The sequence below is a fragment of the Melospiza melodia genome, chromosome 3 (genome assembly GCF_035770615.1).
Source record: "Melospiza melodia melodia isolate bMelMel2 chromosome 3, bMelMel2.pri, whole genome shotgun sequence".
NCBI lineage: Eukaryota > Metazoa > Chordata > Aves > Passeriformes > Passerellidae > Melospiza > Melospiza melodia.
This window is the reverse complement of record NC_086196.1, coordinates 70,775,856-70,801,140: the sequence shown is the minus strand read 5'-3', so window position 1 is coordinate 70,801,140 and position 25,285 is coordinate 70,775,856. Positions and strand designations below refer to the sequence as shown.

The 25,285-nt window shown below is 40.9% G+C and overlaps 1 protein-coding gene across 1 annotated transcript in view; it reads left to right on the top strand.

Annotated features, from left to right (window-relative positions):
- The first annotated feature begins 21,379 nt into the window (after nt 1-21,379).
- Nucleotides 21,380-25,285, top strand: part of USH2A (usherin) — a 374,541-nt gene continuing 370,635 nt past the window's right edge. The window contains 2 exon segments of the mRNA XM_063152181.1: nt 21,380-21,481; nt 21,982-22,651. Coding sequence (XP_063008251.1) covers nt 22,167-22,651 — 485 coding nt within the window. The 5' untranslated portion in view covers nt 21,380-21,481; nt 21,982-22,166.

The window sequence follows — 25,285 nt, the reverse complement described above, 5'->3', positions numbered from 1 at the left end:
GGACAATCTCTGTGTTACCAATGCTGTCCCAAAAGATTTAGTGTGGAGTGGAGGCAGGGAATGATATTTTCCTTCCAGAAAGGATGCTTCCCCCATCCTGTGGCTCCCAGCCCTGGGCTCAGGGCTGCAGCCCACATTGTTCTTTGTGTCAGGAAGAAGTAGCAACATAAAGTTCATTTGGTGCAGCGTGGTGCCACAGCCAATCAAGTCTCCCTAAGCACAGAAGATTCTGGCAAACTAAGAGGAGTGGGGAGTGATTGACTGGGCCCAGGGAGGAGAACAAATTCACATATAAGGAAACACAGGGGAGGGGAAATTATATAACAAAGAGGATTGACATAAACTGTGGCGGGAGTAACCAAGGTAACCAAATGACAGACAATACCATGGCGGGAAGAACTGGTGAGGGCAGAACCATTACAGAAAATGGGGAAGTGATACAGAAAATAGGGGAGTAATTAAATAAACTAACAGAACACACTACAACAATTTGGGCTGGCCCTGGGGATGCCATGGGATAGAAGTTATTCATGTCCCTAAGGTCCATGTGAGTGGTCCTTAGTGGATATTGCAGATGCTCAAGTTTAGGTTTGAGCCCAGGCCTTACAAAGAATATTATAGCCTAGTCTCAGCAGATAGATGATTTTAGTTTTTATCCTTTCTGTCTGGTTGTCTATGCAGCCTCCATGAGGCTTCCTTGAAATCAGCTTTCTCTGAAAGGGCTCTTTCCCAAAATGTGTGACACTCTCCCCTCTCCCCACACTGTGCTGTTGTGGTTTAAAGACATTTTTGGTTCTCCCCCATTCCCTAGCTGGCTCAGGGTGACAGGCTCAGGGTCAGCCTACCTTAGCAGTCATAGATGAGATTGAGATCAGCCATATTCTAGAACATCTGGGGTTGATTCCTTTTCTCTGCTCAAGGTACCCTAAAAACCACAGCCTGATCCTTGTCCAAGAGGGGCTGCTTCTGCTGAGTTTAAATGCTCAGTGCAACACACAGAGCTTACAGCTCTGTGCCAGTGACCTGGTCACCCGTGTTTTCCAAGGTTCAGCAATGGGGAGAAGGAATACAAATCTCTATTAGTAAATCTCTATTAGCAAGTTTTTCTCTTGCTCTGGTTTGTGTGAACTTGGACATCCATTTTCCATCTGTAGGGTGGAGATATGATCCCATGACCCACTAAGACTGTGGGAAATTATGAATCAGTCCATGTATATAAACAAAGACTGATTCTGTCCATGTATTCTGCTCCTTACAGATGGATACAAACAAACTGTGACGGGAGGGAATAAGTCATTCCTTGAGCCCAATTCCAGATGTTGTAAGGCAGCAACGAGTGATGCAGACAATTACAGGGATGTACTGGTTTGGCTTTGCATCTCAGAATGGATTGAAATGAACTAGTCCTTCAATTTCTTTCTATGACTCTTTGTCCTCTCTCATTATTATATCTTATCCTCTGACTACAGTAACAACAAAAAAATGTCTTTGATATATTTGAGATTGTGGTACGTTGATGGATTTCCGGCGAATTGTTAAGATGGGCCTTGATAATGCTGTAAGATGTAAACGTGCCTATACTTGCAATATATGAGGTTTTACATGGTTCCTACATTGATTCCCTTGCTCCTTTGTCACCTCAACAGAGACCCACTCACAAGGTGACCATGACAAAAGTCAACAATGGAGAGGGGCACCCCTTCCCCCTCCCTCCCCATACTCCTTTACATTGACCAAATGTCTTTCTAAATGACTTGCTGAGCCAGGCTATTCTTATATCTTACATATAAATGGACTCTGTCTTACAACCAGAAGATTCAGGGGGAAAAAAATTTCAGCTCCCAATGTGAAAAGATTAAGGTCAGTCACTTTACACTGCAAAACCCTTTCACCAGAGCAGCATAACAAAAGGATCCACGAGCCTATCCACATGGTTTATAGCTCCAAGAAAAACAAGAGTCTACTACCTCCTTTTAGGGCTGTGCCACTTCTTTATAGACTCACAACAGAAACAGCTGGGCAGAGGAAGGTGATATTGAATAGGAAGCAAAGCTGATTTGTCTCCCTGCTTCCATTAACTTACTGGTATTTCTTTTACGGGAAGAACACACACAATCTTTTTCAGCATGAGAGATTCACAGAAAACGTATCTTTTGGAAACATTTTGGATCCCATTGGGTCATCCTGCAGCAAATGCAGTGCTGCTTGGGATCCAAATCCCCTCAATGGGCGGCTCTGAGCCTTTATGCCTCTTTGTTTCGTGCATCAGTGTCTAAAAGCAGGCAACAGAAGCTGTGTGGCTCAATACCTGTGCAGCACAACACGCTCCTTGGACGGCTGCAGTTTGGAAATGCCATTCATGAAGTCAAATGCTCTTAACAGATGTTTCAGCTTAAAGATAAATTAATTTTATTTGGCACCGTGGCCCAGCCAAATTGCACTTCTTTCAGTAGACTTCATTTTGGCAAAGCGACGAATATCAGAAAGGATTTACCTAATGCATAAAAAAATCTATTTAAATTTATAGACCATGCCAACAGCAATGGGGATCTGGAGCAGAGTTTGGTTAATATAGATAAACTAATGGTGGCCAGAAGGGGTAGCATACAGCAGTCATCAAGCATGCCCATGGATTTGGAAGAATCTGAAGATGAGAAGGTCATGTCCATGTTAGAATAGGGAGGTAAAATCTGCAGAAAGGAAAAGAGACCTAAATACGAAAGAAAATGCAGCTGTGGTGGTGGGGAGAGAGAAATATGGACAAAAGAGAGAAATATATGTAGGAATGGAGTATGTATGAGGGAATAAATGCTCCAGTGTGCTTTTTTGCTATGTTCATAACAGCCTACCACTCTTGGAGGGAATTGGAGTCAATGCAGTCATATTCCGGTGTTATTATCATTTAGTAGTAGTATTAAGTCAGTGCAGAATATTAATAGGACTGACAAGGCTAAGCAGGTAGGAGGCAGATACTGGGATACAGAGGTATCTTCACTAAAAAATCAGAACACTGCTCTTTGATTTTGTGATACAGAACAAAGGGCGGCCTGAGCTGGGCTCCCCTCTGGAGCTGATGGGGCTGTCAGGATCTTTGTCACACCTGTGACAGCAGGAGGCCTCCAGGTGCTGTAGCCTAATTTGCCCTCTCTGGTATCGTTTCAGTGATGCCCTGGGGCAATGAAGTCTGAGGAACAGGAGGTCCCCACCCTTCTGCATTTAAGGCAGAAAAGAGAGAGATTGGTTTCTTTGCCAGGTCGAGTCAGGCGTAGTTTAGCCCTTGGGTAGAAGATGTGGGGTGAAACAATGTTTTCTCTGACCTGCCAGGCACTCTCAGAGATGGATGCTGATGCTATTCAGGAGCTGCTTAAAATCCAGCAGGTTGATGGTTTAACTACAGTTCCAAGCCTGGCAGATTACCACTGTTTGGACTGAGTGGGCAGTGGAACACTTTATCCTGTTCAGTGGAGGTGCTTCTGAACTGAAGGGCTTAGAAGGATTGAAAATCTGTGAAAAAAAAATGGTGGGTGGGCAGAAACAACAGCGACCAGGTTACAAGGTACCAAGTGCTTAATTAAACACATGAGCTGTCCCATAAAGGCAAGAGAGTAAAGCCCCATCCTGGTCAATGTGCAAAATGCTCCGTGCACTTTGGCAGCTGCTACTGAACTGAGGGAAGGCAAGATGTGTGTGTTCATGTTCCACCCTCCATATAGGCAACTATTTTTGGAAGCTAATTAGCCCTGTTTAGGAGTGGTGTTAATGTATATTTGTGGGACACAGGATTAGCAAGCAGAAGGGTTAGCAAGCAGAAGGCCTCAACTTGTTGGAAATCAATTTTAATATCCCTCTGGCTCTGGTAGCGTGTCAACATACCATATACATGTCTTCAAGAGGCTTCTCTTTTGCAATTAAATCCCCCTGATTTACTGCAGACATGACACTCAGATTTAAAGGGCTGGGGAGAGGTTTTATTCTCAAGGAAAAAGGGGAAACCAAAAACAGTGTTCAGAAATTCCTAATCTAACTGCTTAATTCTCTTACCTTAAGAGTTATTATCAGATTGTAAGTACATATTTGTTGCTGAGAAATTGACACTTGGCAGGAACAGTATTTTTGCTGTTTGGACTTTTCTTTGCATTTTACACATGCAGTGTTACTTCAGCTTCTTGGCTTCTCTTCTGAACTCCAGCCCTCAAACTGAAGGGATGAGTCTGTGCACTGGGATGAGGCACGGACATTGAGGTGGGCACTGAAACCTTTAAAGTAATAATAAAAAAAAAAATACTTCTATATTTGCCTTTTACATAAAGCATCCTCCTGTTTCCCAAAAACATGGAAAGAATAAAACTGCTATGCTTTATCCAGTGGCCCACAATTTGTCTTGAATTATGGCTGCAGCCCAAGAGAGAGGAGGAAGAGAAACCCGTGTATGGGCAGAGTGGGTTTGGCAGCAGCTGGCAGGAATGCTGCCATGGATAGGGATTGATTTGTGAGGACAGTGTTCCACTCTAGGTCTTCCAAGAACATGTTCACTCTCCTTTCTTTCAGCCTCTGGCTTTTTCTGGAGACTGCAGCATGGGTATTTGCTCCTTTCTGGTGATGGTTTTTTTAACATTTCTTCCAAAATTATTTGCACTAGCTCCTGGCCAGAATACAGGATTTTCTTAGAAAGCACATTACATTTTTACACTGGTTAATTAAAGAAAAATCTCATGTAAAACATGTTCTACTTAGTGCACATTTAATACGTTTTTGTAAGTATTTTAAACTGAAGTAATTTTGCAGCAGTCTTGGGAAACACACCAAACCAGGTACAACTAATCTGCACAGATTAATTTTGTTCTCCAGCCCATGTCTGTGGGTTGGCAATCTTGCCATGCTTATTGATTATCAGACAAGACTACTAATCCCCTTAAGGTCATTAAGTGTACTTAATTAAAGAGCAGTTAGCAAGCTTCTCTTTACCAAGTTAATAGTGGCTGTTAAAAGTGATTTGTACATTACCAATATGGTAGCCATTAATCTAAAAGTCAATTTGTCATTTATATTTTCCCAAACAAATACATTCAGCCAGTTTTGAAGGTGGCTAGAAAGTGTTCAGCATCTGTTCTTGCAGTTTGTGTAAGGAACAAACTCGGCTTTCTTAAACCTTAAGGCTTAGGCTGCAGCAATTTCCACCTAATCTTGTCTGTATCTCACTGTCTTGTTCCGCCCTGAATTGGCAGGGGGAGGAGAGGCTAAAAATCTCGGGAATTTCAGTTCTGGTAAGTTTGATCAAAGGTAAGCAAGATGGAAAAGCTCAAAGTCTCCTCTGACAGAAACCCTGAAGCTCTTTGTCTTTTTGCCTGGTAGTTGGCGCAGGAGAAGTTTCAGAGAAGCTTGTCATAAAAGAAGGGGCAGGCCCTGATCCCTTCTCTGTGGTGACCCAGTGACAGGACCCGAGGGAATGGACTGAAACTGTGTTAGGAGGTTTAGGGTGGATATTAGGAAAAGGTTTTTCACCCAGAGAGTGGCTGGGCACTGGAACAGGCTCCCCAGGGCAGTGGTCTCAGCAGCAAGGCTGACAGAGTGCAAGGAGCCTTTGGTCAGTGCTCTCAGGCACGGGGTGTGGCTCTTGGGGTGTCCTGCGCAGGGCCAGGAGTTGGGCTTAATGGTCTTTGTGGGGCCCTTCCAATTCAGGATATTCTCTGATGCTGTGAAAGTCAAGGAAGAAGGCTGAGGGATCCGTCAGGGTGAGTTAATACATAAGGAAGAGTAATCAGAGACATTGATGATATGGGAGGGAAAGTGAATACAATGCTATAGGAATTTGAATTTCATTGGTCTGTGAATATCAAACTCAATTTTTTCATTACTGTATGGAAACATAAATACATAAAAGTTTCAATATGATACATTTCAAGATGAAATGTAAAATGAAATACATGTTTTCTGGCTCTTAATGTATATGCAGTTTGTTTTCAGAGGCATATACAGACCGAACCTTCAATATGGATCTTGCTTCACTACCAGAAACCTCTTGCTACAATGAAAGCAAGCATTCCTTACCAAACCTTAACACATCTGTCGTTTTCTCTCTCCTAAAAATCTGAATATGTAAATTAAGACTGAAAGCAAATATATCTAGAAAATTATGACCCCTCATCTGAGGTCCTTTTAGGGTGCATGGTAGGATGAGCATTGCTCTGGGGCTGGTGATGTAGAGGTGTGGTCATCTGCAACAGAATAGTGGCGTCTGAGCACACCCATCCCTGCCTCAGTGCTTGGTGGGGCTCTCCTGGAGAATTGTCAGGCAGTGAGGAAAGCAGCTGCTTTCCCTGTTTGACCTGAACAGGCAAGAGTGGAAAGTTCAGTTCATGGGACTGGAGAAAATCCCAGGGTGGAGAACTCACCTGTAGAATATTTTAGACTTCAGAAACTTGCAAGGATAAAATGTCAGTCAGAGAAGTATTGTTTTAGCCCGTATTAAGGCTCATTTATTTGCCTACAATATTTTATTTTTCTGCTGTATCTGAGATATATATGTATATAAGTCTTTTACAAAGATAGACCCCATGTTGTAACCTTCTTTTCCCATTAAAAATTGGATTCTATACTTGCCAATGGGATAAAATTCTCATTTTGATCTCTATGATGCAAATATATCCATAAGCCAGGATAAAACATTATCTGTCCTGATCACACAGACAGTGTCATTCTGTGATAACACCTGCATTTGAGAATTTCTTTATAATATATTTTTTGCTTTACTAATCAAGCCTGTTTAGAAAGTTATCAGGCACCTTGACTTATGGTGAAGGTCTGTCTTTGGCAGAAGCACTGATGTACATATTTTGCCTGCTCCAGTCTATCAGAGGGCTTTTTGTGATGGTGTTGGAAATCAGACCTTGTTTAAAAAAAGAAAACAAACAAACCAAAACAACAAAACAAGTGAAACGCACAACAAAACAAAAACAAAAAAACCCAAACAAAACAACCCCAAACCCACCAAAAAAACCCATCAAATGTACCAAAATAATTTTGCTCTAAGTGAATCAATTCTCCAATTAAATTGAAGGTTTGGCAGCACAAAAAGATAAGAAAACAAGGGTTGGGCAGAAAATTAAAGAGGGGAGAAAATTGTAGTGGAAGGGAGGAACTGTGATTTTATTATTAGGTTTTTTATTATTTCATGTTGCTACTGGTGCTGAGAAAATGTATATGGGTCTGTTCAGGCAAGGTGGAACAAACTGTGTGAAGCAGTGCAGCGCCCACCTAGGAACAGAAGTTTATTTTCTGTGCTTAACACAAACTTAAGAGTGCAATCTATATTGTACACTTTAATTAATTCTTTAGGTCAATCAAATTAGAAAACTGTAATAATTATTATTTGTGTGTAACAAAGGAGAGAGAATGCTTTTTTGTTGTGTGGCTGTCTTTTCTTTCTTGATGCCTTTTTTTTTTTTTTTTGGCCAAACCAGCATCTTTCCTGAAAAATCGTTTGGTTCCCACTAGGGTGCCAAGGAGAGGTTTTTCACAGCAATGGGCAGGGACAGCAACAGACTTGAGGCTCAGCTGGAGCACCTGTGCAGTCATCTTAATTTTGAAAATGTATATACTGGTAAATGACAGAGCTCCCTCCCCCAAATACATTTAATCTGGAAATTTCCAAGCAGCTTATCTGCTAACAATCTTTTAATATTCTATTTATTTATTTAATATTGTTGCTTGGGCTGCTCATATAATCAGATAAAGGTCATTAAGCCAAATTTATGATTAAATAGGATAAAACTATTTATTCTCTTTACTCAGCCTATTAATGTTATAGCTTATGCTGACTAGATATTTCGATATTTCAAATGAAGTTACTACATTTTTCAAATATCATAATTATATGAAAAAGCTATATTATCCCATTGTGAGGATTACTTTCCACTACCTTATCTGCCATAATGTCAGCACATATTGGCCTTCAGATTTCCTCGTGCTGCTAACTGCAGACATTCCTCTAAGTCTCCCATCTGGTATCTGCATTAACCTCCACAGAGTTTCATTTTGTTATTTTATTCCTTAAGTCATTGTTAAGGATTTAAGGGGCTGTTTGTCAGGCTTTTTCATGTTCACTTGCAAAACAGAGTATCGAGTGTTTTCTCTTTTAATTGCAGCCAAATTGTTTGTGATATGAGACTGTCAGAGTGTAAAGCAATTGCTCCATGATTCCAGAATACATTAAGGGAAGAGTATTCTTTCAAAACTCAGTTCACTAAAATGTAATTGACTGCAGCACCTATCTCAAAACTGTGGATCCTCGCAGGCTTCCTGGTTTGGGAAAAGCAGATCTTAAGGCCACCCTAAGGCAGAGTGCACCTCACATCTCCCTCCCTTGTAAGAGCTCTGTGGTATTTGAGTGGTTTTGAGAGCAAAGTTCGTGTAGTTCAGGCTGCTACCTTTTTTTTGCCAACCTTTTTTCTCCTTTCAATTTTCTATGACCTTGTCTTGAGAGAGGCCTAATTAGAAGCTTGTAACAGCCACAGCTAATTTGATGGGGTTTGTGTAAACGCAGACTGCAAAAGGAAAGCTGAGTTCCTCAGCCAGTCCCTATGGTCACAGGTAGCTGGCCAGTGAACTCCAGTTTCTGAGATGCTGGCAGAAATCTGAACCCATCCATGTGTGGTAGAGTCCTAGAAAAGAAATGATGATGTGACCAGCCCAACACAAATGACACCATCCTAGTCTGGATGCTGAGGCTGAGCCTCATTATGACAAAGTAGTGACCACATGGTAGCAGAAAATGTAAAAATGTGGCAGAAAAAGAGAAATTTTATCCATAAAATATTTTGTGGTAGTATATTTGTAAGGTTCCCAAGTAGCTACAAAGGAAGAGCACAGCCTAAATTTCAAAAAATAATTTATTCACCCTTTTTATCCTGAAATTTTTATAACTAAATTTCCAATTCTTTGTAAGAATTGCTGTCTTAGTTCACCTCCAGATTGTCTGCTGTCTTGACTCTCTTCCTATAGAAATTGGACAGTTTTCTCCTCAATGCTGACTCCTGCCTTCCCCTTCATTCCCCAGGTTTTTTAGTTTCCTGTTCTCTCAACAGCTGGTCTCAATTTCATCATCCAAAACTTCATTTCTCTAGGCAATCAGGCAAATGAATTGTCTTCATCCATGTTTAAAACAAATTTATTCTGAATTAGTCTATGCCCCTTCAGTGTTAATTTTCCATGACTATTATAGTCACTGAGCTTTATGGCATGAACACAAGCAAATATTAAGTTTGAGGGCTTAAATGTTTTTCAATGAATTTTAAATTGTGAGCTACATCTTCAGCAGTGATCTGAGTCAGTAGGAGCCTTCAAAGCCAAGTGCTAGGGTTTAAATGACATGGTGACAACTGTAGCATTGTGTCCTTGTGCCAGTTGAAGAGCTGGCCTGTAACTAGTCAAAATAAGCTGCTTCAAATTATTAATATGAACAACTTGTTTAAAAAAATTACTTATATTACTCAGCTGTGGAACCAAGGATATTTAATGTAGCTAAGTATCACTTCAGTGTAGCCTGAGATTGGCATAAATGAGATGTTTGCTATTTTGCTCTGGGATATTTGTTTGAAAATTATTTAATATTCATTACAGCAATAAACATTTAAATGTGAGGTGCACTGAAGAATTTTGTAGTTGATTTGGAGAACCTGGGAATCTTGTGCATCCATAAAGTTTTAGAACACTTTGAGATACAAGTGAGATGTACCTCTGACATAGACATTTCATCTGAGGAAGTCAAGATATCAATCTTAGGGAGTCAGTCAGCACCTCAAGGGGTGTCTCAGCTCCTCCTCTGAACTGTTCTCCAAAGGAACCTAATTTAGGCAGACCAAATGATTCCTCAGAAAAGCCTCACTATCTGCACTCAATACAAAAGGCATAAAAGCCTATTCATCATGTATTTAAAACTCTTATAACCTTATTCTACCTGCAATCACTTAGCTGAAGCTTATTTCACAGTTCTTAACATTCTCCCCTGAACAATTAGGGTACTGGTAAATATTGTCAATCTTTTGCTTAATCTTTGAAGCAAAATGGAAAAGGAATGTATGAGGTATTACTTCAGTCTTATGTGTATATTTTAGGAATGTGGTATTAGATGATGGAAGTATTTAATTCCTTGTCAACTTGATTTAGTTTGATTTGGTGATGAGGAAATTATCATTGTGTGGTGCTTCTATGAACGTAAATTCAACTCAGGATATGTCAGGAGACACTGTAAGTGTCCAAATAAAACAGTTCTACTGAACAGATGTCTTTGTCACAGAACTTGTTGGCTTTTTAGAGAGAAGTACAATGCTAAGAAAACATGGAGTGAGTTACTTTCATAGAGCTCAGTACTCCACATCCAGGCTAAAGTATGTTGGCAACCTGTCCATGGGTATTTTATTTCTATTTTCATCTGCAATACAGTCAAATAAGCCCTCAGTATTTCTGTGGGGTGGGGGGAGGGGAGAGTTTCTATAATAAAAAGCTGGTGTTAAGTCTGACAGCCTCAAGAGGAAGGCTTTCAGCATCTTTCAAGTTCCCTGTCACTGGCTATCCAGCCGCTACTGTGGACTGACATACCAAACAGGTTTCAGATGGTTTTAGTGATGCTGAGTGTTTCATTTGAATTTGTAAAAACATGTCCTATTTATCAGACCAGGAGTGTTCTGCATATGTTTTTATAGCCAGGAGTATTTGGCTTCATGGCTTCATGCGAAACAAACACCCTCAAGTCCCTGCTCCTTGTGCTATTTCAGCTCTCTTCTTATGTGCTGCTGTTGGTGCTTTAGTTCAGGCTTCCCTGATGTATCAGTGGATCCACCCTCAGGAGATTTTCATGGCAGGGAGAAGGATCCCAGTTCTTGATTACAAGAGACTGACAGATTGGTCACGAATGCTGAAGACTAGCAGGCACTTTCTACACTCAGCCTTTACAGAAAATGCTCAAAATAAAAAAGACTTGGAGTTGGGGTATGGAGCAGGGGGAAGGCAAGACACTGTATCTTGTCAGCTCCTTTTTTATTCTATTTGCCTACAAGCAGTTTTCATCTTATTTGAATAGGAAAGAGCACTGGCAAGTGGAGGAGACCAAACCTGCTACTGGAAGAAGATGTGCGTGACAATGCATGGATTATGTGGAGCAAACATTTCATCCCAGTTCAATTGTAGTTATCCTTCCTTTACACAGATGCTCAGGAAAGATTACAAATCAACTTTATGCTCAGGAAAGATTACAAATCAACTTCACGGAAGCAAGCTCCACTTTCACATCACAGAACAGGAATAAGTTTCAAATTGCAGATGCCTGTTTTCTTCCTCTTGTTAATTTATGGACTTATTTGTGGTTAATATCTTCCTAGAAGTAAAGCCTTGGAAGGCTTTCATTGTTCCACAAATTGAGTATGATTCTTGCATAGGGTAAAGCATCACAAAACCAACTTAGAAGCAAGGAAGAGAAGAACTATCTAAAATATCCTAAGAGGGAACCATCTAAAATATCCTAAGAGGGACACTGTCTCCTATAAGTCAGCACACTGTAGGTGGAAAGAATTCTTCATCTTGACTCTGGTTCTTGTAATCTGTCATTTGGCCAGGAGCTGAGTCACACTAATTTGAGAAACTGTCAAAAGAGAAAGAATTCATCTCCCAGTTAGACACAGGATTTTACTTTGACACTGAACATTTCAGTTCAACACTTGAAATGGTAAAACAGTACAGAGAAACAAATCTTAACCTGGGTAACCTGAGCTATCTTGTTTTGAGTCATGCTGGAGGTCCTGAGTCAATACCCTGGGCTACCTCCAAACCCCTCAAAGGCTTGAATTGGCTTCAGGGCTTTTCAGACTCCACTTCCATTGTAAGACTGCTCAGCATTTAACCATGTCTTTCTGGATCATGACTTCCAAATGAACATTTCTTCAGATCTGTTCTCCTACAGATACTTAAAATAAATTTATGCTCCCCATCCCTTCTGAGTAAATTTTCTTGCAGATTTTGGTCAGGCTATTCACATGAGGCTGAAAGAAGGGAAATAGTTCTGTAATATTGGATTGTGGAAAGGAAGCAAAAAAAGAGACAGGACTGTTTGTCTCAAATTTTGTTGTTCTTGATACCTTGGCAAAAAATGCTATATACTGTATATAAGTTGAGAAGAATGGATTTGAACCATGAACTTTCCTATGTTAAACTATGACATACTGACAGGATATCTCCTTCAGCCTCTGCAGCAGGTGAAGTGCATCTTTCATGAGGCCAAATGCCATTAGAAGTGAAGCTGATGCTCTGCTCACGATGATAGTAAAGTCCCAGGTTTGCTGGGCCTCAGAAATACTACAGCAGTTTCCAATACTTCTACTAATATGACTAAATATTGATATTTTTGTAGTTCCAAAATATGTAAAATATGTTTGTCCTTAAAAAAAAAAGAAGAGAGAGAGAGAAATAATGAAATAACTTCCATTTACTTTACACCCTGATTTTAGGTAAAATCAAGTTAGGAAATTTTGCATAGACCCCAAGTGGCAAAGGAATTAAAAGCTGGCAATAAATTTTGATGGTGAGCACTAGATTACTATGGAGATAACTGGATAAATAAGTTAAAAATTAAATAATTCTAAAACTGAATGTAATTTCTAAAACTGTTGAAAGATTTAAAAGTAGATAACAAGTGTCAAAAGGCTGGGTGTACAGTGAAGTGCTTGGAAAACAAACCATGAATTACATATCAGTGATTTGTATTACTGAGTGTCTTTCGAGTAAGTTTCAAAAAAGCTTAAGGAAAATGTTTCAGGGTTTGGTTATTTTTTTTGTAAACACCTACTTCTAGAATAATTAGTAGAGATTAATGGAAAAATAATTGCATTATTTTGGAAATTAATTAAAAAAAAAAACCAGCGTGTATTCAAAGAATTTCTGGAATCTATTTTAAAGACTGGGAGGTAAATTACACCTTTAACATATGCAAATAAGGTGTTTCATTAATAGTCATCTTGGCCCTGTAAACTGGGCTGTAATATGAGCCCACTTTCTCATTTACACTGTTATCCTCATGTTATGCTGATATGCTGGCATCTTTAGTGTTACCTGGTAAAATTTGTATTAAAAATTAACATCAAGTGTGTGGATGAATCAGTAATTACTTGTCTCTGTCCCAAACATCCAAATGCTGGGAAGGCATAAATACAGATGTTTGCGTGATTTCTGTCAAGGTGTCCTTGAATGAGAGGATTTAAACCTCGACAGTGTTGCTTGGGCCCAAGCCAAGTCATGTGTCCTCATTGGTCTTGAGGCTTTTCCTGTGAATGCAGCTGTCACTCTCCTCTGCAGAGCATCCTAATGGAATGAGACTTCTCTGTCCAGTCCCTGTCTAAGCCTGTGGATGTGTGGCTGGGGCTATAGGAACCCCCAGCTATTTAGCACCCCTCACTTGAGCCTGATAGTTTTTCATTGCTCCAGGACCAACCCTGCAGAAAAAAAAAAAAACCAAAAAAAAAAACCAAAATCCCAACCCTCTAAATTATGGGATTTATAAAATTATGTATTAAGCAAAATACCTTGATTAAAAAGATATACATATATCACAATTTAAATAAATTATGTTCAAGGGGATCATTGCTTGCTACATTTGAACCTTCTCTATATGGACAGGCTTCACTGTTGTGGCAATATTGATAAAGCTACATTCTCCAATCTTCAGCTGTATCAGTAGAAGCATATTGGTGCACACACAGTTTGCTTCCCTTCCCTTAGGAGAACTGGGATATTAGGATTTACGTTTCCTCAGAGATTTTACAATTGGACTATGGCTGTATCAAATTGCTTGCATTTTTTGCATACTCCTGATGAAAATTGCACTGACATTTGAGTATATTCATTAGGAGGGTCATGAAAATGCAATAGCAATGGCACAAAGAAGTTATGCCTCTCACAGAACAAATGAAACATATTTTCCCATGATTTTGTCTATTTAATGCTATCCTATTTATCTTACACACACATTCAGTCCCTTTTGTTTTGTGTTCTGATGTAGCTGTTAAGATTCTGGTCATCATGTCCTGTGCTTTGTCAAGGAAAGATGTGCAATTACAGGTGGACTGAGTACAGCCAAGGAGAATGTATCGTGGCTGAATTCTGCCTCCTTTTCCATCAATGGTATAACTAATTTAGGTACTTTCCTTTGCCTTTGCTGGTAGTTTTTGAATTCTCTGGGTCTTTTCCCCTCTAAAATTCTGGGAAGGAGAAAGACACCAGGAAGCATGACATCCTAGAAAGTCATGCCTCACTCTACATAGTAGTTCAAAAGCTGCCATGAGTCCTGGCCTTAGAAGGAGACTTTAAAGATCAAATAAATACACAACTTGGGATGTGTTTCCTCAAAGCAAACTGAGATCATCTAAAAGCATTTAGAATGGATAATGGGTGATCCTGTTCTTGCCAATATCTTTGTGCCTGATTTTGGCACTCGCTTGACTCCTTGGTGAGTGGATTCAATCTGCTAAATCCTCTGGGCGGAGTGGGACTGCCCATTTGGGCAGCAGTCAGCTCTTGGATTCATTCTGCTGCATCCTTTACCAGCACCCTTTCCCTCTGATTATCCTGCCATGCTTCCTATGCTGTGTCCTTGTCTCCCACTGGCATTGCTTATCAAACCTTCTGGATCTAAATTTATTCAACTAGAATGCAGTTAAATCAACCTTTCCTCACAAAGCTGCTCCACTGGCAGTTTTGAGGACAAAAACAAAAGGTCTGTTTTTTCTGCAGACACTTTTCTTCCTGTGGGAGGCTTCTCTGCTTCCCTGTGCTGTCACCCAGCACTTGGAAGGAATTTCTAGTCTTATCTTTTAGCGCATCTTCACCAGCAAAGGTGTAAATCCATAATTCCTTGCTGCAACTATGAGCGTGTATTTTCATGCTGTTAATCCAATTTCTATTTTAGTTGATCATATAGAAGACTTATAAAGTGCAGGATCCTACTATCAATTTTCTTTTGTCATGGGATATTAATTACTGACTGCCCTCTAACTTTTCACAGGACCAGTCCATTGGAGCATTTGGCCGTCATAAAATACTTCCAATTTTTGGCTTTTAATAGTAGACCTTTTTGTTCATAGCTGAAACTAGATTTACTGCTAAGTTAAGCAGTTTCTTGAACTTCAGAAAAAAGGGTTGGTTTTGACATTTGACAGTTAAACTCAGAAATTTTACTGCACTTGATAATTCTTTGGCAATTTGTTCCTTTCTACACATGTCGTGGTTATTCACTAAATTCAGCATCAACCTTCTCAATCTGTAGTTAAGGAAACTAAGATACAGACATACAGTTACTCATTTCTTAGCTCTGATTAGAACTTGGATTTTCTGACTGCTTTGTTTCTTCTTTTAATAACTTCCTTTAACCTAGCAACTGAATTTTATTGTTTTGTCTTTTTTTTTTTTTTTTAACTAGTCTATACTTATCCTGCAATTCTAAAAACTTATGAAATTCCACAGCAGTGCATGCCAGTGCTCCTTCGAATTTATGGTATTGATTAAGGTTGCACAAAACATCCTAAAGCAAAAATGTGCATGCAGTTACAGGAGATGGACTTGTTAAAAATAATTGGGAATAATGAACACTCAAAGTTAGGGTGGTGAATATTGTTAATGTGTTTCCACAGGCAGAAGTTTAACAAGCTCATCTCAGTGGTTCTGGGAAACCTCTGTCTCTTTGAATGTAGCACAATTTAAAAATTATTCTTGGAAGAAGAATGGACCAGGAGCAGAGGGGTCACTACTATAAAGAAAAGAATGAGGCTTCTACAGGCACTACATGCCTTTGAAAAATGGCACATAATACAGCAGGGGAAACTTTGGAGGGAAACAGTGAGGACCGGAACAGTTCTTGCTCTGTATCAGTCTGAAGTGGAGAGAGGTCCTGATTTCAGCTGGTGTTCCCCAGGGAGCCATGTCCTTCCAGGGATGAGCGAGTAAATGGGTCTTGATGGCTGGAAATGATTTGAAGAGCTGTTCCTTGAGAAGGCAAATCTGCACTGTGATGGCACAGGGGAGCTGAAAAGGATGGGAGGAAGGGAAGAAAACAGGCCTACACCCAACTTCCTTAAGCAGATGGGGAGACACCAGCAGCTCCTCCTCTCCTGTGTTGCTGCTCATCAAGGATCTTTTTGGTGAAGCAGGAAGGGTTTAATTGCTCCTCCTGGCATGGGGAAACCTCAAGTGTGTCTTTGATGTAGAGCAAAGGAGGAGACTGTCATTCTGCTCTGGAGATGATGAAGCCCTTGGTTCATCATTCCTGGGTCTGCTAACCCAGCAGCTAAACAAAGCAGAGCAATAACCAGGTTTTGGCTCTGGAGTGCTTCCTTCAGGTCTCTCCTTCGAAGAGAGCACATAGAAGCACATAAAAGAGAGCACATACAAGAAAGAGAGCCTGTGAGGAAAAAAAAGGATTTACCACAAACTTTGGAGAACTTTGGACTGAGGTAACTTCAGGTGGAAGCTTTCAGAGGAAAGGGAAAATGATTAAGAAGAGTGAGGGAAAACTAAAGGTTAGAGTATTTGTGAGATGTCTGTACTGTGAAGGAGAGGGAAACATTGAAAAGCAGAAGAAATGGCTGGGAAATAAGTATTCTGAGGGTAAAAGATGATAAAAGTTTGAGGGACCTGATGCTTGTTGAAGAGTTAGTCTGAATAGAAAGTGAGCAGATCCTTACAGGGGCAAACAGCAGGAGATGTCTGGGGAAGAAGCATGTTCTTGGAAATGATAAATATGACTTACTTTGCTGTAGTGATTTGCAAGAAGCAACAAGAGGAGCTCTGAAATAGATATGAATTTAGAAGCTGAAGGAGAAGGACATAATTGCAAGGGTTTTGACAAAAATATATTATAAAGATAGGTATTTTAAGAATTGTGAAATAGTAATTTTCAAGAAAAAACCCCAGAAGCTGAACGTTTATAGGAGGAAATGATTATGATCATGTTGTGTGATGCAGCCTTCAATTGAGAGCCAGACTCATCTGTCTTCAGAAAACTGCCTAATTGTTTGATATTTGGACAAGTACTAATTTAACTTTCTAACATGTGGAAGGGTATTTTTTTTTTTTGTTTCTTTGAGCATTTTTGATTTTTGATTTTTTTTTTTTTTTGTTTGTTGAGTTTTTTACAAAGCACAAGACATCTTTGAAAATAAGGGAAGGATCTTTAGAAGAAATGTTACCTTTGGTGAATCTGTCTGCAATCTCTCAGGTGTAAGTCTCTTCACAGAAATTTTGGTTGCTGACTTCTCCTAGCATTCATGAAATAGGGGAGTATAACAGAAGATGTAAAGGAAAATGAAGAGTAGAGGCAGGGATTTGATTAAGACTCTGGAGAAGGTGTTGATGATGAAAACAGGGAACTGATTAATTAGGTACAGATAATGTATCTAAAGGGTTGCAGAGGATAGATTGAAGAAAGAGGTTTTTGTTTATGTGTTGTGTGGTTTTTTGGGTTTTTTTTTAAGAATGGGCTAATCAAAAAGAAATTGTTTCTTGGACATGTCCTGTGCTGGTAACTGCCAGGAAAGCATAGGATGGCTAGGGGTGTGGGGAGGTGTGGAGGAAATAAAAGATGCTGTGAGGAGAGAAAATGTCAATTATCAGAACCCAAGTGCTCCAGCTCTATGGGATGGCCTTTCCTGCTTGGACAGGTCATTATTACAACCTATGATGGTCATTGAAAAGAAAGTCTGTGTAAAGAAGTCCTTGCAGAGGTTTCCTTTCTCTGGATTTACCATGGGGGGGATGTACACTCTGGTGCTGTACTTTCATGTGAAGGAAGCCTGTAAAGCTTGTTGCCTAAAAGAGTCTTTTGTTTCTGCCTTTCTAGAAACAAAGAAAGTTTTTGGTGCTAAAATAAGTGGTGTGATGTACTGTACTTCTAAAGCTGTTAAAAGGCTCTTAGCAGCTCTATAAAATACTTGCCGCCTCCTCCTGTGCTTTCAGAAAATTTTACTCCAATATTTATTTTGCTGGCTTATACAGAATTTCCTCCCCTTTAAAATGTAAGTTGTTAATTATTTCTGGGTTGTCATGATCAACTCCCCTCCAGCTATTAAAATGTACTTGCATTGTAGTTTTATTATTGCTTGCAAAATATTGGAAAAAATTGTTTTGCTAGACAGTTGAATTTGAAATATACATATTGACTCAGCAATGCAAATGGATCTTTTATGTTAATTTCCTGCAAATATTCAAATGGTGAAGTTTTACGGGAAAAAGCACTCATAAAAGCAAGTCGTTATGAATATTCACTGAAAGTGAATCACTAGAGCCTAATCTTTGAAAGTCATGCTGTGTGGGCTAGTTTACATAGGTCACTTCAGACTATAGCAAAAATTGCAGCATTCAAGTAGTCAGCACTGCACAAATTGGAGCTAATAGTGGTTTTAAGGGGTTTGCAGAACATGATACAAAAGCAAGCTTAGAATACACTGCAAAACTCTGCATATTTCCAGAACTCTTTATGAACAGAAGACAGGGCATAATTGATGAACAAACCAAGTGTCAAGACTTTTCCCACCACTTATGAAAATATTTAAAAGCAATTGTGAAGGTGCAGAAGACCCATGGTGTTTTAGGAGAGAAATAATTACCTGAAATTCTACCTCAGCCATCCCAAGAATTATGATTCTAGGAAATTATTTTAAATTGTAAATTGTCATTGCATTGTGTAAGTATTAAACACACACATGCAATTTTGCATTGTTTGTGCACACTAGCTTATACAATGTAGTTTTGAGTAAGTGTATTGCTTTATTCCCTTCATTCTCTTACTTTTCATCCTACCAGAGGATCACTGTTACAAAGTTAAACGTTTAAATTTGGTAATGGTTGTGTTAAACCTGCCTTTTATGCAAACTTAATTAGCCCCTGAAGTTTTACCATCTTCAATAAGATGTTCCACTGAGCATGTGCAAATAATAGGTAAGTTTGAGGGCTTATATTTGATTTTAGAAAGATGATTTCTCATATAAAAGTTTGCTTCAGAGCATTCAAACTTTAGGCACGTGGTCTTCAAATTTTCTAGTCAAGGCACAGGCTGCTGTATAACAAACCAGGCTGTATGGTTTCTTCTCCTCAGCAACCTGCCCTGACCTCCTAGAGCCTCTGTGTACCCTGAGACTCTCTGCCACCAGTGGGTTAAGAAAACAACTACTATGGAAAGGGTTTTTTTGGAAAATGCTATCTGCTATGGACAGGGTGTTGAATCATTAGGATCAGGAGGCCAGTTGTGTCATGATTTTCTGCGGCAGGTCAGATTCTCCAATGGCATTGAGGTTGCTTCAGGCACCCCAGGGGCTAATGAAAGCTTTCCTTCCTGATGAAACGAACAATTGTAACTAAAAGCTTGAATCACTCAAATTATGTCACTTTCCTTGTTCCAAAATTCTGATTCTGTTTAATGGACATAATGTATCTTTCATGAGAATTCATTGCGTCATTAATAACAGCATACTTTTTTTTTGCCTGGTAGGATTCCCTGTTTTCATAAATGTATGTTAAACAGCCTTCAAAACACTCCTGTGAATAGGGTCTGTATTTCCTGCAAAATCACTCTAAAGTGTTTTTTGTTTGTGGTACAGTTTACATTGCATATCTGGTTTTGGTTGCAAAGGTCTTTCTCATAGTTTAACCTCCTGCAGGTAGTTTACTGATTATACTCCTGATGAACAGCAATGTAGTGATCCTTCACCTGGGGAATTGTTGGCCTGCAATGTGGTTTTGCAAGGTTTGTACTGCTGTCTTGTGTATTTGGATGAAATACACAAAAGGAAAAATTGTCATTTCTGCCTGGTATTTTGCAGAATAGAGGGGGTAATATCAGTCAGGGCCACTCTCCCAAACTGAGCACTATTGAAATATGCTATAGTCTGTCTGGGAGGTGGTGAGGCTGTCGAGTATTGGCAGAATGTAACAGAAAGTGCATTTTGAGGTGAATGTATCCTGACTTTCCTTTTGGACATCTGTTAGACCTGCAAGGATTCTTGCAGCAAGCCTGGGAGCAAGCAAAACTTGATTTTACTTATTTATTTATTTCTTGATTAATATTTCACAAATGCCAAGAAATACACACAAGCCGTGGTGTCTTTGACCACTTGGTAAGTTCCTGCCTTTGCCAGGACAGCTCACAGCTGTTCCCATACTTTGATATCCTGAGATGGTAGCTAACATCTAGGATTTTATTACCATATTTTCTGTCCTCCCTCCTGTGGTTCTCTAAGACCTGGTTTGTTCTTGATGTTGAAAAAGTCTGGCTGTCGCACTGTTGATGGTCCTGTGGTAGCACGTGGTCTGACTGCATTTATCTAGAAATGCTTTATGGGCTGAGCTCTTGCACTGTGCCTCAGACAAATGTTTTCCCCCCAGCCCTTCTGTGGTAAACAAAGTTCTTTACATTTGAATACTTTAGGGCATGTAATTCTGACAACAGAGATACGATGCTGAATGACTACCAGAACATGAAAACACTGCAAAATGACTGATAACACTTCAGCAGGAATTACTATTTATCTTTTATGACCTTAGGAAAAAGATCTGTATTAAAGCAGAGATGTTCCAGGAATGGTCAAGGAGCTGGTCTGATATGGGATGAAGGGCTTGTTAAAATGCATTAAGAGTTATGACAGAGGATGATTTCTTAGCAGTTGTATATGCTGCCAAAGAATTTTGTCGCTATGTAGCCAGTAAAAGTCAAAATATGCTAAGGTGACAAGTTACTGGAGGCAATAGCAACAAAAGTGTAGGGAAATACAGCCAGGTTGCAGCTCATGCAACTTCCATAGTACAGATAAAATTTATAGATGCTTCCTCTATCCTCAGGAGACGTATTAATTAGTGCTCCTCTGTCCAGAAACACGGTAAACATCCCTCTGCAGCTCATGCCTAGCTCACCGACGGCACCTTTGCACTTGTTTGTGCCCGCTGCGCAGAGCGCTACCGAAGGGAGGAACGGGATGCGGGGAAAACGCGCCTGAGGACGCTCCTCCGCTGCACAGTGCTCCTGTGGAAAGCGAGCCCAGCGCGGCGGCCCGGTGCTGTGCAGCGGAGCGGCGCTGTCCCGGCGCTGTCCCGGTGTGTCCCAGCGCTGTCCCGGCGCTGTCCCAGTGCGTCCCAGCGCTGTCCCGGCGCTGCGCTCCCTCCGGCCCGGGCGCGGCGCTGCCGCTTTAACGCGCGGCGGGGCCCGGGGCGGGGAAGGCCGCGGCGTTGCCGGGCGACGGCGGCGTCGCCGCGGGGAGCGCCGGGCTCCGCTGGCCCCGCTGGCTGCGCGCCGCTCCCGGGCGGGCAATAGCGCTAAATCAGCCCTGCCACCGCTGCCCCGGCCCGGGGCGCCCCGGCGCTGGCGCTCGCTGTTAGAAAAAGCTCCACACGGGACAGATGGGGAACGTGGTTTTAATCAGCTTTGCCGAGCGCTGAGAGGAGCAGCCGGCGTGAGGTGGGCGGCGGGGTAAGGCACGGGGGGACGGTAGGAACAGCGCTCCTGGCTCCCCGGGGTGTCCCTCGGGAATGGCGCGGGGGGGACGGCAGCTGCCAGCGAGCCGTGCGAGGCCCAGGTAAGCGCCGCGGGGCTGTAGGCGTGAGGTCCGGCCAACTCGCCCGAAACCCAAAGCAGCGACTTTGAGAAGCCCAAGTTGCGTGTCCCGGTTTGCTGCCGTGTCCCGTATTCCTTGCTGTGACACACAAAGCCAGGTGACGCGACAGATCCGGGATAAACTCCGCTCGGCCATGAGCCTGCGCACCCTTGGCCGGCCTAATCCCATGGCCTTGGCTCGAGCAGTGTCTCGGCCCTGGCCGGCACGGGTGTGCAGGTGGGCCTGCTGGCTGGAGTCTGGAGGAAACATTCGAACCCTTGAAATCCCTAGCCGGGCATCACCTGTGTTGGTGCAAAAGAGCAGGTTTCTCCTACGGACTGTGTCTGTTTTCTGTGGTTTGCAGATCCCCACGTGTGGTTCGCTGGCCAGAAGACGTAGATGTCCCTTGTGACTGGGTCCTTGCATGGGCGTTTTGAGGATGAAACGCTACATAAACTCTTAAAGCACAGCACCTGAGGACATTGCTACCGACATGGACATCATTATTTATTTACGTTTGCTTTAATCAGGAGGAGCTTTTTTGTAAACATGAATTGCCGGGCTCTTTCCTTGAGATGTCGTTTCTTGTTTCATGCTATTGAAACATTAATCTTAACTTATTATGACTCCTTTGTGTTGGTCAGCTCTCAGGGACATTTCCCTAGGCTTGAAAATGTGGGAGCTTTCAAGAATGTGTCAATCGTGCCAACTCAAGCCACTTGTGGGCTGCCAGACCGAAGTACTTTTTGTCATAGCTCAGTAGCTGTTCAAAGTATTATATCCTGCACTCAGAAGTTTTGTGTTCAGGAATGCCCATATAGGTCATCACCTTCGTCCTACAAACCACTTCTTTCAGAAGGCCTTGGTACCTGTATAACAGAGGACAAGAGGGACTTGCATCCAGGGTCCTCCAGCAATGCTTCCAGTTTTATTTTTCATAATCACAAGGATTGCTTCTCTACTCCCCGTCTTCCAAGGCTTGGAGCTTCATTTACGTTAACTGTATGGTTGAAACCTGAGCAAGAAGGTGTAATGTAAGTAGTATTGAAGGTGTTTACTTTCCTGGTGCTCTTAAAAAAATTGATCATTGCAGTCACAGTCATTATTAGCAAGCTCTTTAAACTTTTAAAAGGCGTGGTGGGAAACTGTGACGTTTACAGAGCCGTATTTAGGTTGGGGTCTTCCCAGATGTCAAGACAACTGGCTTCAGTTTCATGGCATTGACTAAGATGATTGTCCAATGGCTTTCAGTGTTTGGAACTATTCGTACATAATGTGCATGTCTTTTCTCAAAAGGAGAAATTTGTGTTTCCAATTCACATTCCTTCTAAAAGCTGCTAGAAAATTACATTGTCACAGGGTTGTGCTGTTGCTGCTTTCACGATGGAAAAAAATTATCTAAGATGTTAAGACTTCTCCAACACAAGTTTGTCTTACAAACAAACATGGAAAGCCACCAAAATATAGAAAAGAGGTCATAGTGTTCTTGGAGGATCTGGAGAACATTGTCTGGCTGGCAAACTGCATTGCTGCTTGAACAAGTGATTCCACTATTTAAACTGCTAGTGAAATTTCACTAGGTGCTCACAAAATAGTGGTGGCCAAACATGTTCCCTCTCCTGTTTGCTTACATGTTGCATTTTCAGGAAATACTGCTGTTAGAAGTGACCTTTCAGCTTGACAGGGCCTTACTATAATGAAAAACCTGCTTTTTGAAAAATGCATCTCAGATCCTGCAAAAAAAGTTCAGTCATCTAGCACAAACTGCAGAGCCTCCTACTCTTTCATACCTTCATTGTGTAGGTCTCTTTAACATAAAGCACAAAGAGTGTAGTTTGTTCCTTTGGACAACATGCCACGAATTATTTTAGAATGTATTCTTAGAATGTAGCTAGTGATCTGCTTTATTGAGGTGTTCTTGATACTTATTTTGCATGCTGATGTGAAATTGTCACTTGTCTAAGGGTAGCAAAGTCATCAGAAAAAATAGAAATATTGAAAATGATAATGTAAAGTTATAGTATGTTTTATGCAGTAATAATTACCTTAAAAAACTTGACCTAACTGTAGAATTTGTGGTTATGGAGTGGAAATAAATGAAATCTGCAGAGCAAAAGGGACTTCTGAGCTGAAGTTAAATAATTTCAGCTGGTGGTATGTGTACAGGCATCCCTGGAGCTTTGGCCTGTAGTTTTCTAGATAATGGTTGAATCTTGAATGTCACAGAGTCCATTTCTGGTGTGTTCCCATGCCATGAATTCCTGTCCACACACGTGTGGGCTCATCGGAGTCTCCTTCATCAAAGCACATGCCTAACTTGAAGCAGAAGCATCTCCTGCTAATTTCCAAGCAAGCTGTTGCAGCAATGTGAGTGAGATCTGTGAAAGTCTTTTGTCAATGGGATAGGCTTTGATGCATGGAGCCTAAAACAATGAAATGTTATGTCCTTAGTTTCAAATGATTAAGTGCTGTGAAGAAACCATACTCTAGTGATGACTGATAAGCCATGGACTAGTGCAAAAGATTAGCTTCCAATTGCTGCTGTGTTAATAACTACACAGTGTACATATTCCTGTTCAGCGGGTTTTATAGATCGCTTTAAAATTTAAATGTTTTTATTCAATTTTTGTAATAGATCACTTCATTCTTATGCCTTGTGAGATTTGCTGCTGTTCAACATGTAGGAAAGACAATGGTAAAGCCCAGTCCTGAAAACTGAAGATGGACAGCAGTTATTCCAGTGGTCAGGATGATATGCCACTGTCCAGGTGCTTTTGTTTATTGACACAGAAAGAATTGTGTTAATTTTTCTCTTTTCATGAAAGGAAAACTGAACTCCAGTTGTGGTGGAGCAGTTGATGTGCATGAATAACCATTGAAGCTTGACTCAGAAGGCATCTTACAAAAGAGAATAATTACCAGCAGACTAAGATGCTTTCCCTTTTCTTATATTGCTTTAGTGAGTCCTTCAGGTTGGCAGATGAAGTTTGACTTACGGGATGTCCTACATTTTGAAGTCCCTGGTGGGGAATTGTCCCTGTTACATGTCATTTGTGAGACCTTTTAAACCCCATTATCACAGCAGAGGAGCCTCACAGAAGTGGGATGCATTCTAACAAATCTTTGTTTTCCCACAAAGCATTAGGAAGATCAGCCAGAACGAGCTGCTCATTTTGCCAGAAGAATGGTTGAAAGTTTAACAAGGTGTTTTTTTTTTCTGGCAAAGTGCTCTTACATCAAGTACAGCAGACCCCTGTGTTTTGGACATGCCATACTAATGTGCTTTTGTGCTGAATTTTATATGGTCTGTCTGTGAGAGTGTGTGCTTAGGAAAGAAGCTAGGAGTGTTGCTGTACAGTATCCCATTACATCCTGTGACATTCTGTTAGGCATGTACCCGTGTAAGAGAATAGAGGGATTTTTGTGAGAAATTACTGTGCTGGCTGAAATGAGAGAGTGATGTGAGGATCCAAGTCTGAAGGCCCTTTAAAGATTGCACATAAGCAGAGACACCAAGAATTTTCTTTGTCAGTTTCATATACCAAGTTTTCTTATGTGAATCTAGGAGACAATACACTTTGACACAGAGAGTGGAGAATCAGGTCATGTTACAGATTTATTTGAAGCCCTGATGTTCTTCTAAGATGTTTAGTAGAGATATTTGTAGG